General features: G+C 39.7%; 2 protein-coding genes across 3 annotated transcripts in view; one reads left to right on the forward strand and one right to left on the reverse strand.

Moving 5' to 3' along the window:
* Positions 1-745: 745 nt before the first annotated feature.
* PDCD5 (programmed cell death 5) lies at positions 746-6,434 on the forward strand. Its single transcript, XM_010848921.1, has 5 exons — positions 746-792; positions 3,104-3,165; positions 4,874-4,965; positions 5,873-5,944; positions 6,243-6,434. Exons 2-5 carry the CDS (start codon positions 3,114-3,116, stop codon positions 6,288-6,290), a joined length of 264 nt encoding a protein of 87 aa, XP_010847223.1. The 5' UTR covers positions 746-792; positions 3,104-3,113; the 3' UTR covers positions 6,291-6,434.
* A 2,551-nt stretch (positions 6,435-8,985) lies between these two features.
* Positions 8,986-12,609, reverse strand: part of ANKRD27 (ankyrin repeat domain 27 (VPS9 domain)) — a 60,666-nt gene continuing 57,042 nt past the window's right edge. For both annotated transcript variants that reach the window (XM_010848922.1, XM_010848924.1), the window contains exons 27-29: positions 11,855-11,933; positions 11,595-11,667; positions 8,986-10,321 (exon numbers count right to left, since the gene is read on the reverse strand). In XM_010848922.1, coding sequence (XP_010847224.1) covers positions 10,091-10,321; positions 11,595-11,667; positions 11,855-11,933 — 383 coding nt within the window. In that variant the 3' untranslated portion in view covers positions 8,986-10,090. The remainder of the gene's footprint in view (positions 10,322-11,594; positions 11,668-11,854; positions 11,934-12,609) is intronic.

The following is a 12,609-nucleotide window of genomic DNA, read 5'->3' on the forward strand; positions in this document are numbered from 1 at the left end:
GCGTGGGGGCTCGGGCGGCCACCGAACCACGTGCTGCCCCGGGCTGGTCGGGCGCGGGCCGTCTCTCACCCGCCCGGCCGTCTTGCGTCCCGAGCGGAATGCTCAGCTTCTGCGGTCTCTCGGTGCCCTTAGCTAATGGACCTAGCCTACTTGACTACTGTTCCAGCCGAATGTTGTTTAGAATACAGTTGGTTCGACCCGAGGGGTCGACAGACATCTTCTGGGGGTTCTTCCTTGTGCCAGGTGCAGAGGGTACAGCGGGGAACATCGCCCGACGGAGTTGACAGTCCTGAGAGCCAGGCACTGAACACTAACCCCGGAGATGAAACGCCCAACTAATGACTCTGCTGTGCGGAAACCCGGAGTGAAGTGTTAGGGATGCAGCGGGATAGCCTGGCAGGGAGCGTTGTTTGATCATCAGCGTCCCCAATACCGAAGCACATTTTCTTTTCCAGAAATTATTCTTTACACGTTAAATACGGTTTCGTAAGAGGGGTCTTCTCCTTAATATCTGTTTGTATTCTAAAACATTCTGTTAGATTGAGACTTTAGAAGTTCATCAAAACAATTGTAGTAAGTGGAAACTTACCTTTTTACTTCTGTGAGGCCCAGCTTTTAATTATTTTGTAAGCCCATCTCTCCCACTGCAGGAGCCTGTTAGGTACCAGAAACAAAATAAAATAACGAAATAAAATAGTTCCTTCCCTCCCCCACCCCCCGTGAAATTTCTAAAAGATAAAATTGTTTTTTTCAGGATCCTGGCGATGCAGCACAACAGGAAGCAAAGCACAGGTACCGGCTGGAACTCTGAATGTAGAGGGGCCCTCCCTTTTTTTAAATTAAGAAATAAGTGATTTAACATTAGTTTCCGTGTACAGCATGCTGATTCCATGTTTGTTTATATTATGAAGTGACCACCACAGTAAGTCTGGTTAACATCCATCACCACACATAATTACACATTTTTTTTTCTTGTGATAAGAACTTTTGAGATTTAACTCTCAGCAACTTTCAATACTATTAACTATATACAATTCAATAGTCTCTAAGTATAGTCACCACCCACTCTATACATGACATATTACATCCCCATGGCTTATTTATAACTCGAAGTTTGTACTTTAGACACCTTCACCGGCTTTGCTCACCTCTTGCTCTGTTCTCTATGTCTGTGGGAACTCTGAACTCTTTGAAGGGTGGTTTCACCTTTTTTCTTTTTTTACTTTAGTTTTATTCACAGATGTGTGAATCTTAAAGTTCTTCCTAGCATAGGGATTTTTCCAGACCCATGCCTATTAGTTTGTCAATTAAGTATGTATGGAACCCCGCAGTACTTACTACTTCCTGTTGCAATTACTGATTGATGTTTCTCTGCTAAACTGTGATTACCTTAAAATAAGCATCCTAATAGGACTACCTCATAGGGGTGTTGTGAGGATTGCAGGGGAACCAAGGGTACAGAACCCGCCCCAGGATTCTTGCGTGAAGAATCCCATAGACAGAGGCGCCTGGCAAGCTACAGTCCATAGGGTCACAAAGAGTCGGAGGCGACTGAAATAGTAACTTTTTCCTATCCTCAGTGTTAGTTTATCTCAGCACGTGGCAGAGCACCTCACACGTGACAGGTTTGTTAGTTAGCCCATCACGCTACCTTTTTTCCCTAACTCTTATAAAAAACACAAAAGGTAAAATTAACCTTCTTAACTACTTCTGAGTGTATCATTCAGTCGTATTAACCATATTCTCATTGCTTTGCAGCACATTTCTAGAACTTTTTCATCTTACAAAGCTGGAAGTATACCTATTAAACAACTCCCTATCCCTCCCTGCCCCCGGGCTACCTTTTATTTTTCACCTGGCACAGCACACACACAGCATGTGGGATTATAGTTCCCCAGCCAGGGGTGGAACTCATGCCTCCTGCGTAGTAAGTGCAGTCTTAACCACTGGACTGCCGGGGAAGTCCCCCATGCTACCCTTTAATTCATTCGTTCATCCATCAGATACTTACTGAGCACCTGCTCTGGGTCAGGCATTGTGCTGTGTCTACAGAAATAGGCAAGATGGAGAAGGTTCCTTCCCTTCTGTATGTAGCTCACATTAGAGGGAAAGACACATTGGTAAGCACCTGGGATAGTGCTAAGAAGGAAACAAATCTACTACATGAACTTCACTGATTCTGAAGATGGGAATTTTTTTTCACGTTTTAACATATTTGTAATTCAGATGTGTTGCATAATTGATTGCTCTTCTTCTGGATTCTTCCAAAGAGGATTTACCTTTACTTCTGCCATCACTGGGGTCATTTCTAACCTTAGACCTCTTAAAATTCTCTGCTTGATGTTCTTTCCCTGCCTCCACCCTGCCTCCAGAAGGAATTCAGACAGCAAACCTACAAGGCTAAAGCTTAAAGTCAAGAGACACTTTTTTCTTTCTCCACTCAGGGCTGAAACTGATGAATGCATACTTTCCTTTCTGCATAGTGGTTTATTTCTTGTTGCCCTTGTACAGCGGATTCAGCCTTCTAATTCAGCCAAAGAATCTCTACTTTTTTCTGTGTTAAGTTCATATTAAATTTCTTGAAGGGCTTCATTTGAAAAACAATTTGTGCTTTAAAAAAATTTGAAATCACTGTCCTGTGAATATGAAATAGTTCCTGCCTGGATAGGTGGGAAGATGCAAGGGTAGAAACGGGTATAATTGTAACTCCCCTCCCAACCCAAAACTAGAACTGAGAATCTTAAAACGTGGAATCTGGTCATACCTTGGCCACAGTTACCTGTGTCTTCTTAACATGGTCTCCATGAACCTCAGCTTCTTTATCTCTAAGAAAATTACACGGATTAATCATTCGTCTGTGTATTTGCCTGAAATCTCACTACAAATTTCTAGCCCTTCTCACACACTGGGTACTTAATAAGTATTTATAATGGTGGTTGAACTGAAACTCCCTTCTGAATTGGGAAACTGTGAAGTTTTACCTTTCAAACTCACAAAATATAAAACTGGCTCTTGAATAAGAATGGACTTGTTAAATTTTTCTGTGTTCAGTAGGAATGCTGGCAGCTTAGTTCTAATTTTGCTTGACCTGTTTTTCTTGTAGGGAAGCAGAAATGAGAAACAGTATCTTAGCCCAAGTTCTGGATCAGTCAGCCCGGGCCCGGTGTAAGCATCTTCGGTTTTCTTTATAAAACTGGTTTGAGTTATTTGAATAGGGAGATGTATATGAAATATTGCTATCTCTAGATTAAATTCTTGTTTAACCTAAAAGCATGTGAGATACAGATTATTTATAAGAAGTGTTAGGTTTATAAACCTAAAGAAACATACTTAAGTTGTTATTAAAAGTTCCAGCTCCATTCTCTCCTGCTATTGAAATGATCTCCAAGTGCGTGTAGTGAGCCCTCCGTTGTTATAGAGTCAGAACCCACAGGTACAGAAGGCCGATTGTAGTACATCATTTTATATGAGGGACCTGAGCATCTTCAGATTTTGGCATCTGCAGGGAATCCTAGAACCAGTCCTTTCAGATACCAAGGGATGACTGTATTAGATAAAATTTATTGGCGATAACTCTTCAGGCAAGTCAGTCACAAAATGCTGCTAGCAGTTGACCTGGGTGATGGGGGCTTTGGTTTATTGTCCAGGCAGATCTTGGAGATATTTTGGCTTTGGTTGCAGACCACCACAGTAAGCAAGTCATACAAATATTTTGGCTTTCCAGTGCATATAAAAGTTTTATAGTCTGTTAAGTGCAATAGTATTATGTCTTAAAAAAACAAAAAAGTATACATACCTTAATTTTAAAATACCTTATTGCTAAAAAATGCTAATCATCATCTGAGACTTCAGCAAGTCACGATTTTTGTTTTTCAATAACATCAAAGATCATTGATTACAGATCACCATAATATATATAAGAATTACAATAGAAAATTTGAAATGTGAAAATTACCAAAATGTAACACAAAGACGTGAAGTGAGCACACACTGTCAGGAAAACAGTGCCAGCAGACTTGCTCAAAGCAGGGATGTGGGATGCCACAGACCTCCATTTGTGGAGACTGCTGTATCTGTGAAGCTCAGTAAAAGGAGGTGTACCTGTATTCTCCTTTTGTGTTGTGTTTTTCATCACAAAAAATAAAACCATAAAAAAAGTTAAATGAGCCAATCAGAATGAAACATTATCTTCTGTATTATAACTTGAAGCCCAGCTTAGAAGATGCAGCCCTGGATGGATCACCATGATTGTATATGCGTAGTAATATAGAAATTCGCGAGGATGGGTTGCTTTTGAGGGCTTCCCTGGTGGCTCAAGCGGTATAGAGAATCTGCCTTCAGTGCAGGAGCCACAGGAGATGCAGGTTTGATCCGTTGGTCAGGAAAATCCCCTGGAGGAGGAAATGACAGCCTACTCCAGTGCTCTTGCCTGGAGAATCCCATGGACAGGGGAGCCTGGTGGGCTACAGTCCATGGGGTCACAAAGAGTTGGACATGACTGAAGTGACTTAGCATGCATGCAATATAGAAATTGCTCTTCGTGGAACAGTCATGGTTTTGCTTTGTTTTTAAAGCATGGAGCTTAGAGTCTGAGCCCCCAAGTTTAATCTTGGTTCACCACTCCCTCTCTGTGGTCGTGACTGAGGTTGACAAAGCTGAACTGTGGTTTACGCATTTTTAAGAGGAGTAACAGTAGCATCTGCCTTACCTACCTTGCTGGTCTCAAGACATCAAGAAGTCTGAAGTGCTTTAGAAATGTTAGTGCTTCGTCTCAAGGAATAAGTGCATTTAGTTCTGACTTCTTTTTGTGCGTGTTTGTGTGTGTGTGTGTGTGTGTATATATATATATATATATTTTCTTCTTCCTTTTTAGTAAGTAACTTAGCACTTGTAAAGCCTGAGAAAACTAAAGCAGTAGAGAATTACCTTATACAGATGGCACGGTATGGACAACTAAGTGGGAAGGTAAGCTTGACCTGCCTTGAGGCAGTTTTAATCTGTTGTTACCTACTTTACCAAAATGTATCCTCAGAAGGTCAATTTCATCTCTTTCTGGTTACAGAATTCTTGTTGAAGCAGTTTTTAAAGGCGAGAATAGTGTCTACCGTAGATCCTAAAAGATAACTCTCTTTTCTAAAATCCTCTGCTGCTTTCCTTTTCTGCCATTGTTCTGGAACCAGTGACTATTAGGGTCAGATAGCCTAAATTGCTTCTACAATGGAAGCAAGGTTTGTCAGCAATACTAATTAAAATTGGGAAGGTTATGCTTGTTTTGCAAATGAAGAAGTGCTGAATTTCCTGGTTATTCTGTGCATTGTCATACTGCCATGAGGGATATATTCTGGCAACCCTGATCTTCCTTCAAGATCCAGACGAGCCCCACCGGCACTGGGGAACCCTCTGCTGCCACCATAGCCTGCAGAGATCAACCTGCCCTGAACCCTTTACACAGAGAACACGTGTGGAGGGGTGACAGAGGCTTCATCTTTTTTGAGTGACTTCTGTCCTGCTTTTAAGCTTCTCAAGGTCTCGGTGCGGAGGTGGAGTATCTCTGTCCCATTCACTTAACACGCTGGTGTAGGTGGTTGTCAGTCTGCTAGTGGTGATGAAGGGGTTCTTAAATACCTGTTAACCTTGGATTTTTTGAGGAAGCTAACTGATGGATACTTTTCCTCCCTCAAATGAAGACCAGCAGAGCAGATTTTAAGTGAAACTTAAACCAAGAGTTATAGCCAGTGGTTTCAGCCAGCTGTCCCATTCTCCTTCCTTCTTGACCTCTACCTCCACATCCTGGAAGGATTGAAATGATTCAGTCGGCTAAGGTCAATTCTTTGTCTTAAAAAAGCACTGTTTTTCTCTTTGATTATCCTAGGTATCAGAACAAGGTTTAATAGAAATCCTCGAAAAAGTAAGCCAACAAACAGAAAAGAAAACAACAGTTAAAGTAAGTTTCCCCCAAAGCACACAACAAAAGAAAGATTGATATTTTACATATGTGTTACATCTGCATGTAGTGTGTCAAACATTTTAGCCCATAGACATTTTTGTTTTACAACAGTGGGAAGTTTGGGGAGAACGTTGCATTGAGGGTCTAATTTTCAAGGCTCTTTGGTTGGTCTGAAACACTTAAGTTATATTAAACACAAACAGAAATGTCTTTCTGTAGTGGGTAGGAATTTGTTTTCTCAGAAAATCTGAGTTATGTTTTATGAAACATGATACTCGTTTAATTTTCCCCCCAGTTCAACAGAAGAAAAGTAATGGACTCTGATGAAGATGACGATTATTGAATTTGTCTAGAGACTGGAACTTAACGAAGTTCCAGTATTATCTAGGAGATAATACTTGGCAGAAGTTAAGATCTGGTGGTGTGTTTACTTTGTTTATTGTCTATATACCTTTTAAAAATAAACTTGTTATGCAAAATAGAAAAATTTGGACAAAGTTGTTTTTCTGCCATAGAGAAATGAGCAGAAGATCTGCATTTAAAACTTGTCCTTCCCTATCAAAAGCTTTGAACATATGTAGCAGCATGAATATATCCTTCATACTTGTGACATTAGTGTTAAGTGGGAAAATTACCTTAGCAGAAGTAGGAGCTGCTCCAACATCTTCAGTGAGAAGAAAATAGCAGCATCTGTAACATCGTAGGTGTTAAGACTCATGGATTAAGCTGAGTCAGTTTTAGTATTTCCAAGACATAGGTTCTGAAAGCAGATAAGACCTTTTTCTTCCTGCAGATAGTCCTTACATTTAATGTAGGAAAATTCCTAACTTTGATTTCATTTATAATCTGCTTTTCAAAGCATTAACTCATCTAACAAATATTACCCGTACCACCTCTGTAACTGGAGGATACGTCCATTAGAAAAAAATTAGCAAAATAACTGAGACATACTGGTAATAATACTTAAACACTAGTAAACATGTTTTTAAGAGAAATGATTTCTAAAGATTCGAGTCCAGTTGAGACAGTTTAGCAGTTCACCATTGTGGTAGAAATGTTCTGGGTCTTCAGTGATAGGGCTGCAGGTAACTTAAAGCAAGTGTCATCTTTTGTCCTTTATTCCCACCAGGTTATGAAAAACTGTGCTTGTAACTTTGAATCATAAATTTCTCTCTCAAGTGAGCTATTCAGTGTAACTTGTCTTAGTCCTGGGGGGCCCAGCTCCAGAGGAGGTGCATAACATTTAATGAGCTCAGTAGGATTAATAGCAGGAAAAGTGATGGAAAATGTGATATTTATAGTTCCAGTCTCTAGCTAGAGATATATACCCTGCTGGTATATTTCTAAATTATACTTGAGATTTTACTCTATTTCAGACTTAAAATTTAGTGAAGTGAAGTCAGTGTTAGAATACATGTAATTATTCCTCAGTAAGCAAATACATGAGTAGAGCTATTAAGGACATCAAAAAGAGTTCAGAGGAACAGTAAATCACCAAAGTAAAATCTGATCAAGGATTTTGAAAAAATAATCCCAGTTAACAGGTAGATTTTACATAGAAACACTGGAAGGAGACTAGACAGCTCTGAGCAAGTTTGCTACATGCTTTCTCTTACAAAATAACCACTATTATGGCAGCTGTTGAGGTGAAGGTGTTGGACTGTAAACCTCCCCTCATTCAGAGACACTGTAGAATGGAAAGTGAGGACAGAAATTCTCGATGACGTTGCAGGGGTGGAATATGTTTCCATCCGGGGGGTGGGGGCTGGTTATTCTCACCTTTCTGATTGAACTACAATACTCTGAATTCAAAACATTCTCATACAAAATAGGAATTTTGGCATTACCAATTTCTGAATTGTCAAATTTAGTTTTAATTGAGAAAGTAATTAGAAACACATGTGTTTTTTTAAATAATTGAGGTGATCACTTCAGATTGCTCACCCTGCTGATTACCAGAATAGCTCAAGAGGAAACTTCTCCCCCAGGATTGAGAGTCCCATTCATGGTATTTCTGTCTCCAGGTGAAGGGTGCATCCAGCTGGAAATAGGTGACACTGCTAGCCAGGCCTTGACCCCAGCTCTGACCGTGCAAGCAAATTAGCCCCCTTATTTCCGTAAACCTTCTCACTTGACATTCCTACCAGCTGGGGCAGTTGTTAGAATTATGGAGGGTGTATGTGAATGTTTGGCTTTTTCAATATTTCTTTCTTTTTTCTTTTTAATCACAGTATGGTTGCTTTACAGTGTTGTGTTAGTTTCTGCTATACAACAAAGTGAATCAACTGTATGTATACATACATCTCTTCCCTCGTGAGGCTCTCTCTAGGTCGTTGCAGAGCACTGAGCGGAGCTCCCTGTGCTACCGCAGCTTCCCACTAGACACGTGTATTGTACACACAGCAGTGCATATGTCAGCACTGCTCTGTCAGTTGGTGCCACCCTCTCCCATGCCAGGTCCACGAGTCCATTCTTTTACACCTGCGTCTCTATTCCTGCCCTGCAAATAGGTTCACGGTAGGTTTTCAAAACTGTTGTACCACCCCCCAAATTAGGTGGTTTCCAATGTACGTATTTGTGTCTTGGATAGGACTGTGCTAATAAACTGCACAGTGTCAAATCTCTTAATCAGGATGCTAGAAAAGCACAGCAACTTAGGCCAATGAGGTGGTTTTGTTTAAAAGTTACGGAGAGGAAGAAAAATAGAACAAACTTGCAAAGCAACCGTGTTTATTTGCTGTTCGGGCTACGTAGCTGTATTATATTCAGTTTGTTCTTCTGATGCTAAAAGAAATGAAAATACCTTTGTGGGGGCCCTAGGTACTGTGCTTACTGGATTAGGTCAGCAGCCCTGGATAATCTGCTCCAAATGACCCAGTTCACACATTTCAGTCAAACTTCTATCTCTAGCTGAAAAATAAAATGTATTATCTATCCAGTGGGAGAAGATGACTCCACACACCAAGCACATGTTGATAGCAGAAAGGCTGAGAAACTATCACCACAGGAGAACAAACTAAAAAAAGTACACCACGACACACACAAGAATCATAAAGTTTACTGTTTCTTTCCCATCATTTGGCACATATCCAAGGCACATTAGAAAATTAAAAATCATAAATTACTTTATAGAAAAATAATCAGCCCCTCCCTTCTGTACATACACAAGTATTTCCAAGAACGTGCACAAAACCATTTCCCTATTACAAAGTTATTTGAAAATGTACTCAGGACAAACCCGTGTTTGCAGCTCTAGACTAATTAGTAACATAAAAAAATAAGAAATACAATCTATAGAAATTTATAAAAAGGAATAAATGGCAATAAATTCTAACATAAAGTTACTTTGACCTGGTTTGTGCTGTAAGTTTTGAATCTGAATCAAAAGACTAAGAGAAGATGTGCCAAGTCTACTCTCTTCAGTAACCATCCATCCGGTGTGACGTTTAGGGGGGCTCTTAACGGAAAGGGATGTTTCTAGAGACACTGCTACAGGTGTATAAGTGCAGTGGTCAATTATCTGTACTTTGTTGGAAGAAAAAAGTATACCCAGCTTTCCCCACATACATAGTGTAGAACATGTCATATGTGTCCTTGGAACTAAAATGAGCAATCAAAATGGCATTTAGGCATCTTTGGGTTCAAGTGTTGCTTAAAAGGGACATTTTTCAGCCCTGTTTTCTTTATTCAAATGCCGTATTTTCTGCCCAGCCTCCACAGTACAGTGAAACCTAAATTGCTTTTCTTCGGCTTATCCCAGAGGGAGGAGTTCTTTTAGACTGTGGTTTGCTAGTTCATACACATCACAGAGGTTTAGCACCTTTCATTAGAAGGAGGTCAGAATCTGGTGATGAAACCTCTCACTGGAACCCAGGAACCCAAATACTTAAGAAGTGTCTTATAGATCTGGACACCACTGGAATTTTTGTCCATCCCTTTTCAAGTGTATCCATTACCTCTGAAGAGGAAAGAGCTAGTGATGACCTGTTGTATTCTTTCTATCAGCCACAGAAAAGCTTTCAGGACCTTTCTGCTTTTCTCTCAAGCCAAACAAATTTCATTTAGTGCGAAGCTGTATTCATGCGCAGCATCTTCTTGTTGAGGACTTGCTTCTTGGCAGTAGGTAATTCCTCCTTATTACTGTTAAGACTGGGAAATGCTAGCCTCTTGGGGAGTGCTCAGGTTGCCAGCAGTCTCTGGGCCCTTGGGTACCACTGTATCGTCGACCGTGTGTCTACGCAGCATTCTCCTGTTTCTGGGAGAAGTTTGCCTTGGTCCAGGCCTCTCCGGCTGATTGTTTCCTTTGTCAGCAGCCTCAGACCTGCCCTGGTCTGGCAGGTTATTGTGCTTCCGTGCGACTCTCTGTCTCCCTGGCTAAAGAAAAGATACGATTCAGACACTTCATATTTGCACTGTACCTGAAAACAACCACCAGAGTAACAGCTACCCTTGAGCACTTCTTGAGGTGTCATCAATGTGCTAAGTACTTTGCAGGCATAATTTCAACTCTTAACACCCCTGCAGTGAAAGTGTGACCTGCGCGTACTCCACATGTCAGACACAGTGTAAACATGTTTACATGTTTTCACATTTCATCTTTGCAGCTCTAACAGATGTGTACTGCTGTCATCCCCATTGTGCGTACAGCTGAGGACATAGGATCAGCAAAGTTAAGCAATCTGCCTTAAGTCCCCCAGCTAGCAAGGGGAAAGCTAGCGCTTGAACCCAGCCATATTTCAAAGTCTGCAGGTGTTCCACCCAGAAGCAGGTCTATTAACAACGCCAGGGAAGATTAACTATGAAATCAAAATCAGTCATATTAACAAAAATCACTTTAATTTGCTAAAAGATTTAGAACTGTAGTATATTTGTTCCAGCAAGCCTATGCCAGACATACTATAAATTCTATTTCTCAAATAAGGCACGTATGATATTGATGAGCACCAATAAGAAAAGCCATGTTTCAGTAATGCCCTACTGTATAGCACAGGGAAATTTATTCAGTCTCCTGTAATGAACTATAAATGGAAAAGAATCTGAAAAAGAAAATATATATATATATCATATATGTATATATGAAAAACTGAATCACTTTGCTGTACACTAGAAACTAACAACAATGTAAATCAGCTATAATTAAAAAAAGAAAAGAAAACCCATGTTTTCTGAGAAGAGCCACCTAATAGCACCACAGAAAGGAAAGCAGGCTTCTTTTTATGAGTATTAAATAGTGTTGTAGGAAGATGGCCACGAACAAAACTGACTATATGAGCAACATTATACCATACTCCCAAGGTTTTTAACTATCCATATACAGATGTGTTTTCTTCCTTACATTAGTGATTAACACGTTAGTGAATTAGCTCACACAGTAAAATCTGAGATCGTTCACCTAGTATGCATGTTACGAACTGCGGGATCTTCCCATGTGTCACAACTGTCTGCCACTTTTCCCTCACTTTCCTTTCTCAGCTCAGAAATGCATTATTAAATATAACAGTATTTAATCTTGCCACCAAACTCACTTTGTTTGTAACTCTTTACCAGTGACGGGACTACTGAGATAAGAAACGTGTTTTCCAAGGATTAGTTTTGAAAAATCTAGGATTTAAAAAATAATGGTATAAGACAGTGTTTAATAACTCACCTCATGCAAAGAATCTTTAGTAAGATTAGGGACACTTCTGTCTCGTGCCATAATCTCCTTTGGAGTCCTTGCCCTGAAACCCAAAACAAACTAAAATAAGTGTTTGGGATAGTGGTGCAAAATATTCTGGTTGGCCACGAGGTGGCAGTATTTGATGGGTGCAGATTTATTTATATGCATTAAAGCTGCAAATAACCTGCTTGAGTTGTACGTAAAATTAAGGTCAAAAGCACAGAAATAAACTTGAATTTTATACTCACTTAAATGGACCAACTGAGTGGACAAAGTAAAACTGTCTTGTAAAAGGTTCATCTGGTAGATCATATAGTTTTGAATTCCCTATAGATAAAAGGATAAAAACATCTGAAAACATCCAAGGGTAGTTTAACAATTGTTTAGAAATTAAAGCACAGATGCAAAGTTTCAACATTTCTTTTAGTTAAAGTTTAACAACATTTAGGAAATTAAGGATTTCGTTTGCTTACAGAAACGTGATAGTAGATACCTATGTATTACTGTGTGAACCCCCATGAAACAAAAATAAACCCTTAATACACTGATACTCCGCAGGCACAAACAATTACGGTGAGACAGCCTCAGGATTACCCAGATATGTGAATAGATTTATTCACATTATTACACTTCAAACTACAACAATAATTTTTTAAAAAGTTGAACAAGGACCCCATCTATAACACCTTTTTTATTAAGATTAAGAAAAAGTATTAAGTATTAATAAAAAATCTTTTTATTAAAAAGTATTAGAAAATACTTCAGCCCCACCCCTGTTTGGCAGCTGCTGTTCTAATTACCATTAACCTCTATACACCTGCAAATTAAAAAAGAAATCTTTTTTCTTAACATTTAAACTTTTTATTTTATATTTGTGTGTAGCCGATTAACAGTATTGTGGTAGTTTCAGGTGAACAGCAAAGGGACTCAACTATATGTATAGAGGTATCCATTCTCCCCCACACTCCCCTCCCACCCAGGCTGCCACATAACACTGAGCAGA

The sequence above is a fragment of the Bison bison genome, unplaced genomic scaffold (assembly GCF_000754665.1).
Source record: "Bison bison bison isolate TAMUID 2011002044 unplaced genomic scaffold, Bison_UMD1.0 scf7180017864280, whole genome shotgun sequence".
Lineage (NCBI taxonomy): Eukaryota > Metazoa > Chordata > Mammalia > Artiodactyla > Bovidae > Bison > Bison bison.